The 13064-nt window shown below is 34.5% G+C and overlaps 1 protein-coding gene across 1 annotated transcript; it reads left to right on the forward strand.

Moving 5' to 3' along the window:
- Positions 1–5804: 5804 nt before the first annotated feature.
- LOC134672382 (troponin C) lies at positions 5805–12834 on the forward strand. Its single transcript, XM_063530243.1, has 5 exons — positions 5805–5962; positions 6185–6356; positions 11534–11636; positions 11852–12000; positions 12547–12834. The coding sequence occupies exons 1-5, from the start codon at positions 5960–5962 to the stop codon at positions 12573–12575; spliced, it is 456 nt and encodes a 151-aa protein (XP_063386313.1). The 5' UTR covers positions 5805–5959; the 3' UTR covers positions 12576–12834.
- The last annotated feature ends 230 nt before the right edge of the window (positions 12835–13064 follow it).

Here is a 13064-nt window from a genome sequence, read left to right on the forward strand (position 1 = left end):
TTAGGTAGTTTTAGTTTAGTATTTTTAGTTATTAGTTTAATTAATTTTTGTTCGTCATTATTATTTAGTTTATATTTATATTTAAATTTATTAAGTTATATATTATTGGAATAAAATATTGCGCTTATTAATTAAGCGTTGCATCAAGGTGAGAGTACTTTACAAATAGATAGAAAAAATAATAATTATAAGAAATGTAAGTATAGTAAGTAATTAAAGAAATAATAAAAGACATTACAACATTTTATTATTATTTTTTTGTTCGAGGACAAACGTTTGATTAGGTAGCTAATCATAAAAAAATGTTAGTAAATCATTTTATTTCACGTGTACTACCATCGTAATAAATTATAATGTATGAAAGGTTATTATTATAATAAAACTTTAGTTATAATTTACACGTGTCAAATTTTATTCAAAACGTAGTTCGCTGTTTGGATTGTATGTTTTATTACTCGGTAGGTATATAAATCATCGTTAAATTTACCTAGCAGATGCCAAAAAGCTATGCAACAAAATCTGAGCAATGCAAAATCATGTGGGAACTCTAGCACGCCTTTGCAAGGTACCTAATTATGGCATATTTGTATTCATATTTGACCGTTAATTTTAGTTCAATGATTAGCATATCTCCGCAGCATTTGTATTACATCTGGCGTCTAGATATCACCATTGAATTCTGCAAGGAAAATAGTCTGTTCCGTGCCAAAACGAAGTTATATTTCCACTCCATTGACACCGATGATTCAGGGTCCAGTACCGATGTTGTGGGCATCTAACGTTGCTTTTGGCTATGATAGCCAATTATTTTTGGTCAGGGAATGCTAAATCACAGTAAATTGCTCACACGTCAGTTACGGATCGACTAGCAAATTAATGAGAACCCGTTAGTGTCCGAGACTGCGGAATTACTAACGGGTTATAAAGCTAAACGGGATTATTTCAATGAGCCAACTTAAAATACACGTAAGGATATTTTAAAACAATGGGAACAATACAGTGCTTGTATAAATAATGTCATTATCAATAAACATACGAAATATATAGAGAGTCAGGTAAGATTGACCGAATTCCTTTACAAATCCATGTCATCAATTCGTGTAACGTGTGCCGGCGACACGAGATCGCAAATAGGAACGCTGAAGTGCCGACATCGACAAGCGGAAACGTAGGAAGCTTAAACAGCGTCAGTTTGCAGTGTTTGAGATAGTAGCCAATGAAAATAGACAATTGTAGTGATTGAATGATCCCACAACTAGGTATGCGAGTTCATTCAGGAAGAGCCAAACGGGTTTGCCAGATTTCAGTTTGCAAATTAAACAGAAATCTGGCAAAGCCGGCAGTATTTTTAAGAGACAATTAATTAATTTTATTGCCGATTGTTAGATTTTTTTAAATTGTTCTATTAGAAATATAAACTGTTCTCGGCACATTTACAATGTTTCTAATTGAGATAAATGTGTGTAGTAGATTATGTACCTAATGTTTAAATTAGAAAATAATTATGTAAAAAAATTACTTACCATTTGTTTTTTTTGTATAAAGTCTTCTAATGATAGGCTCGTTCGTAACGAAAGTTAGGGACTTTCGTTTGTTATGATAGCTTACTAAAGGACCAGACACTAGAAACTAACTGTGTCCTGACATTCAGATTAAGAGAGGCGAGTAAGCCTTATAGCGGATTAGTCCAATTTCGCGATATTTTCATTTATAGAGAGCGACAGGTAAATATGAAAACTAGTAAACCTAAACATTTAAATATAAATAAAACTATCACATCGTTAGCGCGAAATGACTATCCGGTCATTAAATCAAACGCTGACCCAATTCTATTTCCGCGTCACACTGACGAATTCATACTGGTATAGTTTTTCTCGTTGTGGTATTCGGTGGAGAATACAAAAATTATAGTCGATCACCGACATTCTATATCTGCGCCGTCTCGTATAACCCGTTTCACGCGCCAGTGGTGGCCAATCGGTGACGCATTCACTCACCATTGTGTGGACTTCGAATGCTGACTGAAAACGTTCATTAAGCACTAGTTACATGCAAAAAAATACAAGTTTGTAACCACCCTTAATAGAAAATTATTGAGGGTTACTAAATGCTGTATCACGAGTAGTCTGAAAATTCAAATAGAGTCATATCTAACTTCGATTTTGAAGCTTAGTTACCTAACAAAGCTAATTTCAAGTACGCACAATATTATTTTGGCTTTGTAATCTGTGTTTCACCTTGCTTGCTTGCTTGCATTTTGAAAATAATACTTTACGAGTAGGTAGGTACCTCAAATACGATTAAACAAAAATACTAATTTTATGGATATTGAGAATATTTGTCTAGACATTACTATGAGGTTAGTTTTATTTTAAAATGATTTTCTACATCAACACAACCTACCATATTATTATGTAGGTATAATTACACCATATTACAATTAATTTGTTATTACTTTTCATTTTATATTAAGAATCATATAAAATATCATTTAAACTCAATTATACTCTCCTCCGTTTGTTGTACTGTTTTTTTTATTGAGCATTTATTTAGTTTGATTCGTTTCTAACAAGTATAACTTGAAAAGGTTTATGTACTTACCTACATAATTGCAGGAAACATTTAGCAAAGGTTTCAAATGTCTGAAAAATCCCTTCCATAAGCCCGTGGCGGCGCGCACTCAATATTTTCATCGAGCTTGTTTTGTATCGCCGCTCGCATCAAAGGAATTTCCTAACTAAGGAAACGAAGTGTTCGAATATATTAGCGCTACGTATCGCTTCTGGAATGCTTTAGAGTTGGCATGGACGTTCGTATCTGTTACGATCAAGGACTGGGCGGTTTACGCGTGGAATGATTGTGTGTTGATTCGGTAAACATCACACTTCACTTTACCCTCCTAAGGCCCAGCCATACAAATGAAAAACCCATTTACCACTGAAATTTGAACCTATAGTGCACGGAATAGAGTTGATTTTTATTTGTTAGAAAATTTAACGATACAAAATAAATGCAGCTCTGTTCCAATTGAATATGGTTTAAATTTCATCAAACTGAAGAAGTAGGTAAGGTACTATAGATAGGACCTTGGGCCTTAGGAGGTTACCTGGCAAAGTATAACTCAATTTGAATTCGTCAAGGTGTAAAGGATTTCGCTTACAGCCTTCTTTCCTTACAGACTATTTAAAGTAGTTTATTTCAGAAATAAATTCAATATGAATTTGAAATACATAATTCTTTCAGGTATCTTTGACATAAACTTTTAGGTAAACAAGTATTAGTTTATACAACATATTCCAACCTACTTACAAAAACTAAAAAGCAAGGTAATTTATTGATAGTTAACTAAAGTAACTATAATTTCTTAGTTATAATTAAGTTATATAAGTACAAGTATATATATTGCAATAAAACCGTGCGTTATCACACGCACGGCATACTTAATACTTATTTTTCATACTTACTGGTACAGTGACAGATTTGCGAGGCTGCAATCACGGGCTAGGGTAACCGCTTACAATTAGTACTGGCCGTAGGATCTTTTTTCATCACCGATATGGTAAAACAAAAAAGTACCTACCTATTTCTAAATCCTTCTAAATCCAACCGATTAAATAACACATTTGAAGAAACTATATTGGATACATTAGTAATTAAAGCAAGTCACAATTTCACATTGTATCCATGAGATAAAAAATAATGATATCTTATGAAAATACATATTCCGAATTTCACTCAGTAACGTGCTTTCGTTCATAATAGGTGCTTAAAAAGTAGTCAATATGAGGGTTTTTTCTTTCGATTGATTACCTTCCGGTTCGATTGGTTAATTTGTACTTATATCTTACTATTTGGCAGGTAAATCAAGTTGAACTGCCATTGCAGAGATGCAGGTTAATGGCATTTTCTGTCCTATATTATGTTTCACTTAATTTTTCATATTTAATTTTAATGTTTATGTGTTTGTATATCCAGAAATGCGAAAAATACTTTATAAAAAGTATTTAAATACAAAATACAAATACTTCCTTGATATACTATTTCAAATGCAAAATACAAAATAGTTTTAGAAATTGTATTTAAATACAAAATACGAAATAGGTATTTTCAAAATACTTTTTCAAAATAACAAATACTTTGTGATAAAAGGTACTCTCAGTAGTGAATACCTAGTCTGAATTAAAAAGATTTACTCAGAATTTCCGAGTTGAAAAGACTATCTTTATTCTTTGAAATCAATCCTCTATCTAAAGTGCAAATTTCTAGTTGTTTGCTCATATTAACCGGTAGTATGTATGGATGATGGTTTTTAACGGCCAACTTTTAAAGCATTAATTTGTAATGTTTTACAGCTAGTACAATGCCTCTCGTTAGTGTGATGAAAACGTCTCGTTTGTGTTTCACCAAGGCAGAAAAGTTTGTTTTCCTCTCGTGCCTTGAAACCCTCGCAACACTCAAGATTCCACTTTTTTAACCACTCGCTACGCTTGTGGTCATGTGCGACGTTACTAAACAGATTCAACAGTTCCATGTTAAAAGAATGAGAGAGTTGCCAGGATTGTAACATCAGAAGGGATTGTAACTCCTACCCACATTACCTACCTACTATATAAAGTATTTTGTATTTTGAAAATAGAAAATAGGTCCCAAAAACTGTTTCAAATAAAATACAAAATAGTTTTCTTCAAAAGGTATTTAAATACAAAATAGGTATTTTGCATTTTGTATTTGCATTTTAAATACAAGTATTTCAGATAAGTCACATCTCTGTGTATATCTGATGTCCATCACTCTTCGTTGCTTATCTAGCTTTAAATACCTACCTTTTGATTTCTTTTCCCCGGTTTCATGAAATCACTGCTATCAGAATAAGGCCCCAACGTAACCACGTGTGTTCTGTTATTGGCAAACTGGCTGCAAGTTAGTTATTTTGTTTATAAAATTATTATCTTAACAATCTACCATAACCAATATAACCACTCAAAGCAAAGTAATAGTACTTATGGAAAAAAAGGGAAGGGATTTAATGATCATATCTAATCTAATCATCGAAATACGGACTGTATTTCTTACACGATACTTTACAAGAATTTATAAGATATTTCTTCGTCAGGCAGGCCTTTGAATATAAGTAAATATTAAAAAACTTACATAACTACAAACATATTTAAGAAAAAATTACTTTAGGTTCTATATATTTATAAATGAAAACCTTTATCCATACCAATTTTTGAATAACCGAATCAAAAAATTTAATATTACCATTTCCCAGTTAACCTTATGATCCTTTCAACCTATGCAACATTAAATAGTTAACCAAGTGAACCTAAAACTCACTAAGCAGTTAAACTTTTATAATATTATTATGTTAAAGAAGCCATCAGAAACTAGTACAAAAGATGCTGCAGAATATTTTGATCCAGCTCTACCGACTTAAAATTACTTCAAATTTGGAAATACTTACCTACCATTTTCCCCTTACACAACTCTGTGTATCTACTCTGTTAAGGCCTGTGCACACCGGCTGCGTGTGCGTGACGTGCACGTGCGCGTGCGGCGTTGTAGTATACAAATCCTTATGAGAGATGGCACACCGCTTGCGTGACGTGTGCGTGTGCGGCTCCAACATTTTAGCGCACGCACACGCGTACGTCACGCACACGCAAGCCGGTGTGGCTCGGCCTTTAAACTTACGCAAGTTTGTACGCTGTAGGGAAATATAAAGTTGTTTTCATACATCTCAGCGTAAATTTACACTGCAACGAGTCAATAAACACGTCATAATCCCGCGTTCGATAGAGACAGAAGCAAATTAGTTTTTCACTTATTTTCGTATTCCAGAGTTTCTACGTTTGAGGATTTTCTATAAATAGGGGTGCCACGCGGGCGAGAAATCCAGTGTAACAACACTCGCACTCGGATTCGGTTCTTGTTACATAAAGCTACCAACCCTACTGCCATGGTGAGGACGCATTTTGATACGCTTTTAGTGATGTGAAGTTAGTGATGTGATTGAAAGTTGTGTCAAGTGTACAATTGCGCTGGGACTGAGATTGTTTTACCAATACACCACAAAAGGCTCTCCTTTTTCAATATAATACTATTTCCTTTAATGTAGGGTTCCTCAGACAATGTCTTCTCTTTCTTAATCTTCTTCTCTTCTTAACTTTACCTTCTTCGATAGGACACCGACGACGATCAGAAGATGGCGATGCTTCGCAAAGCCTTCCAGATGTTCGACACCACCAAGTCTGGCTACATCGACGTCCTCAAGATCTCCACCATCCTGAACACCATGGGTCAGCTGTTCGATGACTCTGAACTGCAGGCTCTCATTGGAGAGAATGATCCAGAAAGTAAGTTTTTTATTATTATTTATTATAAGCCATTTATTTCCCATCACATAAGTTATTTATTAAGTATACTATTGTTTCGTCGTTTTCTTGGATAGGAACCCCTGTCTGGGTATAGGCCTCCTCCAGTTTAATCCAGTTTTCTCTTTCTTTAGCTTGATTTATCCACTCTTTCCCAGCTGTAGCTATAATGTCATCGCTCCATCGCTTAGTAGGTCGTGAAAGTAAGTTAGCAAGAGAATAATAGACCATTTCACTACATACATTGCCTCTTACCTAACGAGATTATTTTACTACTTTAAAAAATTATACACGGTGTAACATGAGGAAACCGAATCATTTTAACCACGCATTTCTGAGGTCAAAAGAAGGAAAAAATGTAATATGAGTTTAGGTCAATTTCGCCAAAAAAAAATTTTTTTTTGTTTTGTTTTTCCAATTTTTTGAATGTATTTGTACATAAAAAAATAATTTTATTGGTAAACTTCTTATTTAAAATTGATTTTTACATTTTTTTTTCGTAAAACCTTCTTTTTGCAAAGTGTTACTTGTCACTTTTTGACATCTATCAATAAGGATATTTAGACTACGTCCCATAGCTGCAACTTTCCCATCAAAAAAGCCTTTTACATTATGTAACAACAAAAACTTGTTTATTTTTAAATTAATATTATCTCTGAAACTAGGCGTTTTTTAAAAAAGTTTATAAGGCCCTGGTCTCCTATTTTATGCTGTACGCGGCGTCTGGCGTCAGCGTCAACGTTTTTGAACAAAAAAGACGCTGACGTCGACGTCTAAAACAGACCACAACAGTACATCTCTATAGTAAGCATCGTGACGCAGACGCTGTAAGCTGCCGATGGCGTTTATATTATAGGAGACCCGGGCCTAAGACATTTTTGTCTCTAAATATGATCAGGAATACGCTGTTAAAATTATTCGGTTTACTCATGTTACACCGTGTATATGTACCTAAAAAATTTTGGCCTAAAGAGGCCCACAGATTAATAATTCTCCGGACGATATCAGAATGTCAGTTGTTAGGAGCTGTCAAGTTTTGCGTTTAACTGACAGGCTGATATTGTCCGGCGAACTGGTAATCAGTGGGCCCCTTAACATTGAAAACCCAGATACTTTATCAAATACCATCATTCCTGGAAATTATAGAAGTACCGTACTAAATAGGTATATTATGAAGTATGAATATTAAGTAAAACAGTAGCGTTAGGTAAGCGACACTGTTTATTCACAATAATTATAAATAAACGATTCAGTTTAAAGAGTTAGTAACATAATCACGTTTGGAGCAAATCGATTTGATCTGCTCTGACAGGAAGAGTTTTTATGGTAAGAAGCTTCAGCGAATCTTTAATTAACTAAGTGTTAGTTCAGTGATTACAGGATACAAGACAAAGACACGTTAAACTTTTGAATGAAATAATACTCGTGTTTTACCGTTGTACACAATAATACCCAATAATGTTCATTAACATTTTACTACATAAGTATTTTATATTGCAATAGTTACAAAACAATTTTTTTTGCCCACCAATATCAAAAGAACATGAGATACAATTTAATCATATAAATTAAACTATGGTAGACAACAGGCAACAACAGGCAATAATAGGCTGCAACAGGCAGGCAGGCTTGGTAGACTACAGGGAATAGTTAGAAAATCTAATTTGGCTTTACAAAACAAATAAAATGGTAGGTAGGTATTAGTATGATGAATTTATCCACATTATTTATATTTCTATTAATAATCTATTAATTTTACAGCTTGAAATAGTTCTAAATCATATTGCGTGTTAATCGTAAACAAATTAAACTGTTTATTTCATAATACTGGCATCCATACAGTTAAAATAAGGAAGCTATTGTTGGCCAAGCAAATCTTGTCAGTAGAAAAAGGGGCCTCATTCAAATTTTCTATGGGACGATAACCATTCGGGCCTACAATTTTTTAATTTGCCGTCTTTTTCTACTGACAAGATTTGCTTGACCAACTGTACTTATTTAAAGCTTAACAAATACCTGTACCGTTTTGTGCATCTACCATGGGTGATGCAAACATTTTGTAGCATAACAGACCTTGAAAATGTGACCAAAGAGTGACACAGGTGACATAAACCTGAACTATATTTTAATAAATGTATTTAGTTTGATAGGGAAGTTACAAACATTTGAAATGTTTAGGTATACCTATGCCATAATGTATTATGATTAATGATTAAGTATTTTAGTTAATTTTAAATAAAGCCATTTCTTCGACGAACCGATAAGTACTTATTTATGTGAATTAATTAAAACATTAGGAAATATCTAATAACTTTAAACAAATAGGTAATATATACGCGAGGTGATATTTTATTGCGCATGACATGCGGTCACCATGAAATCAAGGATCATATTTGTTTAAAAATCGTGTAGTCTCAATTTTAATTTACGTGACACGCGAAATTATAACGTGCTATTCTGTTATATATAAATATCCATGTCTTTTTAAATAATGTTAAAAATTTAAAATTCGAACACATTCGAGATAAGTATAACGGCCAGTATTTTTAGAAGTCGAACGCGTTTCCTAAGCACGTGTAGCGTTGACGGTCGCACCTCCGCGCTACGAAATATTTTTACTCGTCGCCTCAACTCGACTGACGATGCTATTTCCGGATGACTCCTCAAGATCTCCGTTCCTTTGGTCGCCTCGGTTTACTTTTTACACTGGAATCGTTAAGTGATGAAAGGAATATATATTTGGCAGTAGTAATTAAAGTCGAACTACAAATAAACTTGGCGCTTAAAAATGTTATGAAACGTTTAAATGTTTAGTTTAATATTTTGCTGATGTTAAGGTGGTTCGCCTAGGTTACTCAAAACTTAACTCTCGCTAGATGGCACCACTTTTGCAAAATTTCAGGTTTTATTTTTTTGTAAAATGGTCATGGTATTTGTATACTTAAAAGTATGTTTCGCGCACTCTTTAAATAAATATTGAACTATTAAAATAAACATTGAATACTTCATTGTGCAAAAACCACCTTTTTAATTCGACGGAGTGTTGCTGTCACGCTTTTTCCTACTATTACTCACACATGCAAACAGTGTTTCCGTGATCCTTGTAGTAGACAATTTCACACAACGTAAGTATGTTGCAATAGCGTAACGGTATGTTCGTGGAAATACGTGCAAGAGGATTGGGGTTCAAGACTGGTGCGAGTAGGTAATTTCTTTTTGTTTCTCCTTTGTGTTATCTTACCTTTAAACGAGCAATTATTATATATATGTTACTGTAAAAGCCCGAAGTACGGCAAAACCTAGGATTTACCGGTAAAACCTAGGTTTTACCGATGCCGATCGGTAAAAGCCCGAAATGTTAAATCTTACTAGTTTACTTTGGGCTTTTACCAACACCGATATGGTAAATCCTAGGTCTTACCACGGCGACCGGTAAAGTTTGAATCATGCACTGATTCTTTAGATTATTAGATGAAAAGTAGGTAGGTTTGGATCTCCCGGTTCTGCTGAAGGTGAAAGAGAACTCTACTAGCCTGCATCGTGGCTAGGCACCCAGGTTTAGGTATAGTTAACTTTAAAACCGAATCTGCAGCTGGCCACTGTATTGGGTAATAGAAACGCGTTCCGTATGTGTTTCGCTTTCCAGATGACCAGGGTGCCTACCCAGGATGCCAATGGTGTACGCTCCGTAGCAAACGAAGCGCAACCGTGTCTGTCGCATTAATATGACAGAGTGATAGAGAGAGGTATTACCCTAACGTTCGCTACGGAGCGAACGACTGGCATCTTGGCTAGGCACCCAGATTTAGGTATAGTTAAGATTACCGCCGAATCTGCAGCTGGCCACTGTATTGAGTAATAGAAACGCGTTCCGTATGTGTTTCGCTTTCCAGATGACCAGGGTGCCTAGCCAAGATGCCAATGGTTTACGCTCCGTAGCGACCGAAGCGCAGCCGTGTCTGTCGCATTAATATGGCAGAGTGATAGAGAGAGGTATTACCCTAACGTTCGCTACGGAGCGAACGACTGGCATCTTGGCTAGGCACACAGATTTAAACGCTTTTTAAAAATCAAAAACTATTACTTATGAAAGCAGAAGAATATAAATGATCGTATTTGATTTATAATTGTTACATATTTGCCGTAACTTATTTTTAAAATGTGTTTTTCAATTAAAAGACACGTCAAGATTGTTTACCTTATTTCTAATGCTAAAAAAAACAAACTATAGTAATAATTGTGTTTTTCATTCATAGACAAAATCCATTATTTTTAACCACAGGAAATTTTATACATTTCTTTTTTATTGCAGTGAAGATGTCCTGATTGTAAAAATAAGAGAGATTAGGTAGAGTATAATTTCTAATTTTCTTTGTCAAAAATAAACGAATACGTGTAGCCCATACTTAATCAATCGATTTATGATGATAAGAAAAATTAAATAAAAATAAAAAAACAATACGAAATTTAGATGTAACAAAAATACAAAAAGTTATGTTCCAGCATACAATGACTGGGGATCGAACCGGGAATCTTTCGTTTGTAAGCAAAAAAGCGACTGTTTGCATAACACGCCATGATAGTTCTTAGCTAAGCTGACGAACTTCGGGTACTTATTCTCGCTTAGGTCAATTAAGTACCTGTCAAACGTCAAGTGTCAACAAAATTGCACTAAACATGACGGCACTCCAAATTCGCGCCGTGGTCAGCCCGGCAACGTCGGAAATGGTATGGCAACGTCGCAAATGTATCTGTACACGACATTTGTGACACACACATACGTAAAATTGATGAAGATTTAACTATGATTTTTGCATGATTTCTGTATGAAACATTGTTTTCCTGTTAATTTCGCGCAAACGAATATTCGAAGGAAGATAAATGCGGAAATATTTATGTACTAATAGTGTGTAGTTACTTAATGAGCTTTGATTGAATTTTGTATGAAAAGCGAACCACCTTAACGAAAATTCGTTCACATTTATATGTAACGTTGTTTATTTAATATCACGATAAAATACAGGATAGTTAGAGTTCAGATTAACATTATTGTTAAATTTAACAAACCATCTCTATACAAAGGAAACAATTACGCAAACTAGTCGTTAGAATATTAGTGAGGATAAAAAGGAGCTAACGAAGTTTGTTTGTATTTCCAGACTCTGGCAAAATCAACTTTGATGGCTTCTGCAACATCGCATCTCACTTCTTGGAGGAGGAAGATGCCGAAGCTATGCAACAGGAACTGAAGGAAGCCTTCAGGTAGATAAACAAACATTAATATTACTTGCAAAGACTTTGTAGAAAACATTGCTCATAATGTCATCTAAAATTACTCTGAAAATTACGAGTTCAACCTCGTATCCTGTTTTTGTATTGTATAAATATTTAAACACGAAAGAAAACAAGCACGCTCCAGTAATAACCTACCAATCCCTTTGAAATTCTTTTGCCACTATTTATTTTGTCATTTCCAGATTGTACGATCGCGAAGGTAACGGCTACATCACCACGTCCACGCTCAAGGAGATCCTGGCCGCCCTCGATGACAAGCTGAGCAACTCTGACCTCGACGGCATCATCGCTGAGATCGACACTGACGGCTCCGGAACCGTCGACTTCGATGGTACGTAATTGTAATGGCATAGTAGTCGTAAACTAAAGTGATGACCGAGGTCATATCATCTCTTTCAACCTAAATACGACCACGCGAGTGTGAATGAGAAGTTTTACGATCCTAGTCGTCAGTTTGGTTTGCGGATAGTATACATTTATGAGGTACTAACAGCGACGCTCTTGACTGATCATTGGTGGACCTTATGTCTTTGGAATAAGGATCATGAATTGTCAGTTAACAGTGTTGTCGATGATATATATCCACCGCCAACGATAAGCGACAAGCGTGTTTATTAATGGACTACAGGCGATTGATAGATGCTCTCTTGCTGCGGGTTCTATTAATAAAGACAAAAAAAGATCTCTTCTTAAGGCACCACTTGATGATGTTAAAATGATAATTATTGAATACAGAAAAGTAATCCCTGTAGTTTTTTAAGTCACAATGGTTAGGTATTGTTATTTGGCCAAATTCGACAACAATCTCACCGACCAGCTTAGTTTGGTCTCCGATTTAGATTTACTTTTATTAAGTACAGTTTTTCTTCCTTTACAGAATTCATGGAGATGATGACTGGCGACTAGGCGTATCAGCAATATTCCCATAGTATTATTACATTTAGTTACTATTTATACATTACTTAGAAGTTATATAGACTTCGATATTAGTACAAAACTTACTAATGCGGTATTAGCATGGTTCGTGACAAAAACAACTTTAGGTACATCATCTATCTTATAGATAGTGCGTTTTATTAGACAGTCTACTTTGAGTAGGCCAAGGATCAGAGGGCGTTCTAAAGAATTATTTCCGTAATAATTTATATGATATGTTCTTTCAGTTCTCAAGAGACATTATATTTATAATATTTATGGTTATATTTTTACACCTTGATTACAAGAGTAAACTATTTAAGTTATTAACATCTAAATAAATGCCTTTGTTAATATTTTGGTTGTTTTTATTTTTTTATTTATCAAAACACTTAACCGTCATCTCAATTAGGTACTTACTGTGAACTAGTGTGAACTATTAGTAGGTATACACTACACAGATTCCTATGATTGGTATAC

The sequence above is a fragment of the Cydia fagiglandana genome, chromosome 17 (genome assembly GCF_963556715.1).
Source record: "Cydia fagiglandana chromosome 17, ilCydFagi1.1, whole genome shotgun sequence".
NCBI classification, from domain to species: Eukaryota; Metazoa; Arthropoda; class Insecta; order Lepidoptera; family Tortricidae; genus Cydia; species Cydia fagiglandana.

Excerpts from the sequence above, each read along its gene's own strand:
- LOC134672382 (XM_063530243.1), top strand. Across the intron at positions 6,357-11,533 it reads TGGAGAGAATGATCCAGAAA|ACTCTGGCAAAATCAACTTT; the intron begins GTAAGTTTTTTA and ends TTGTATTTCCAG. Across the intron at positions 12,001-12,546 it reads CGGAACCGTCGACTTCGATG|AATTCATGGAGATGATGACT; the intron begins GTACGTAATTGT and ends CTTCCTTTACAG.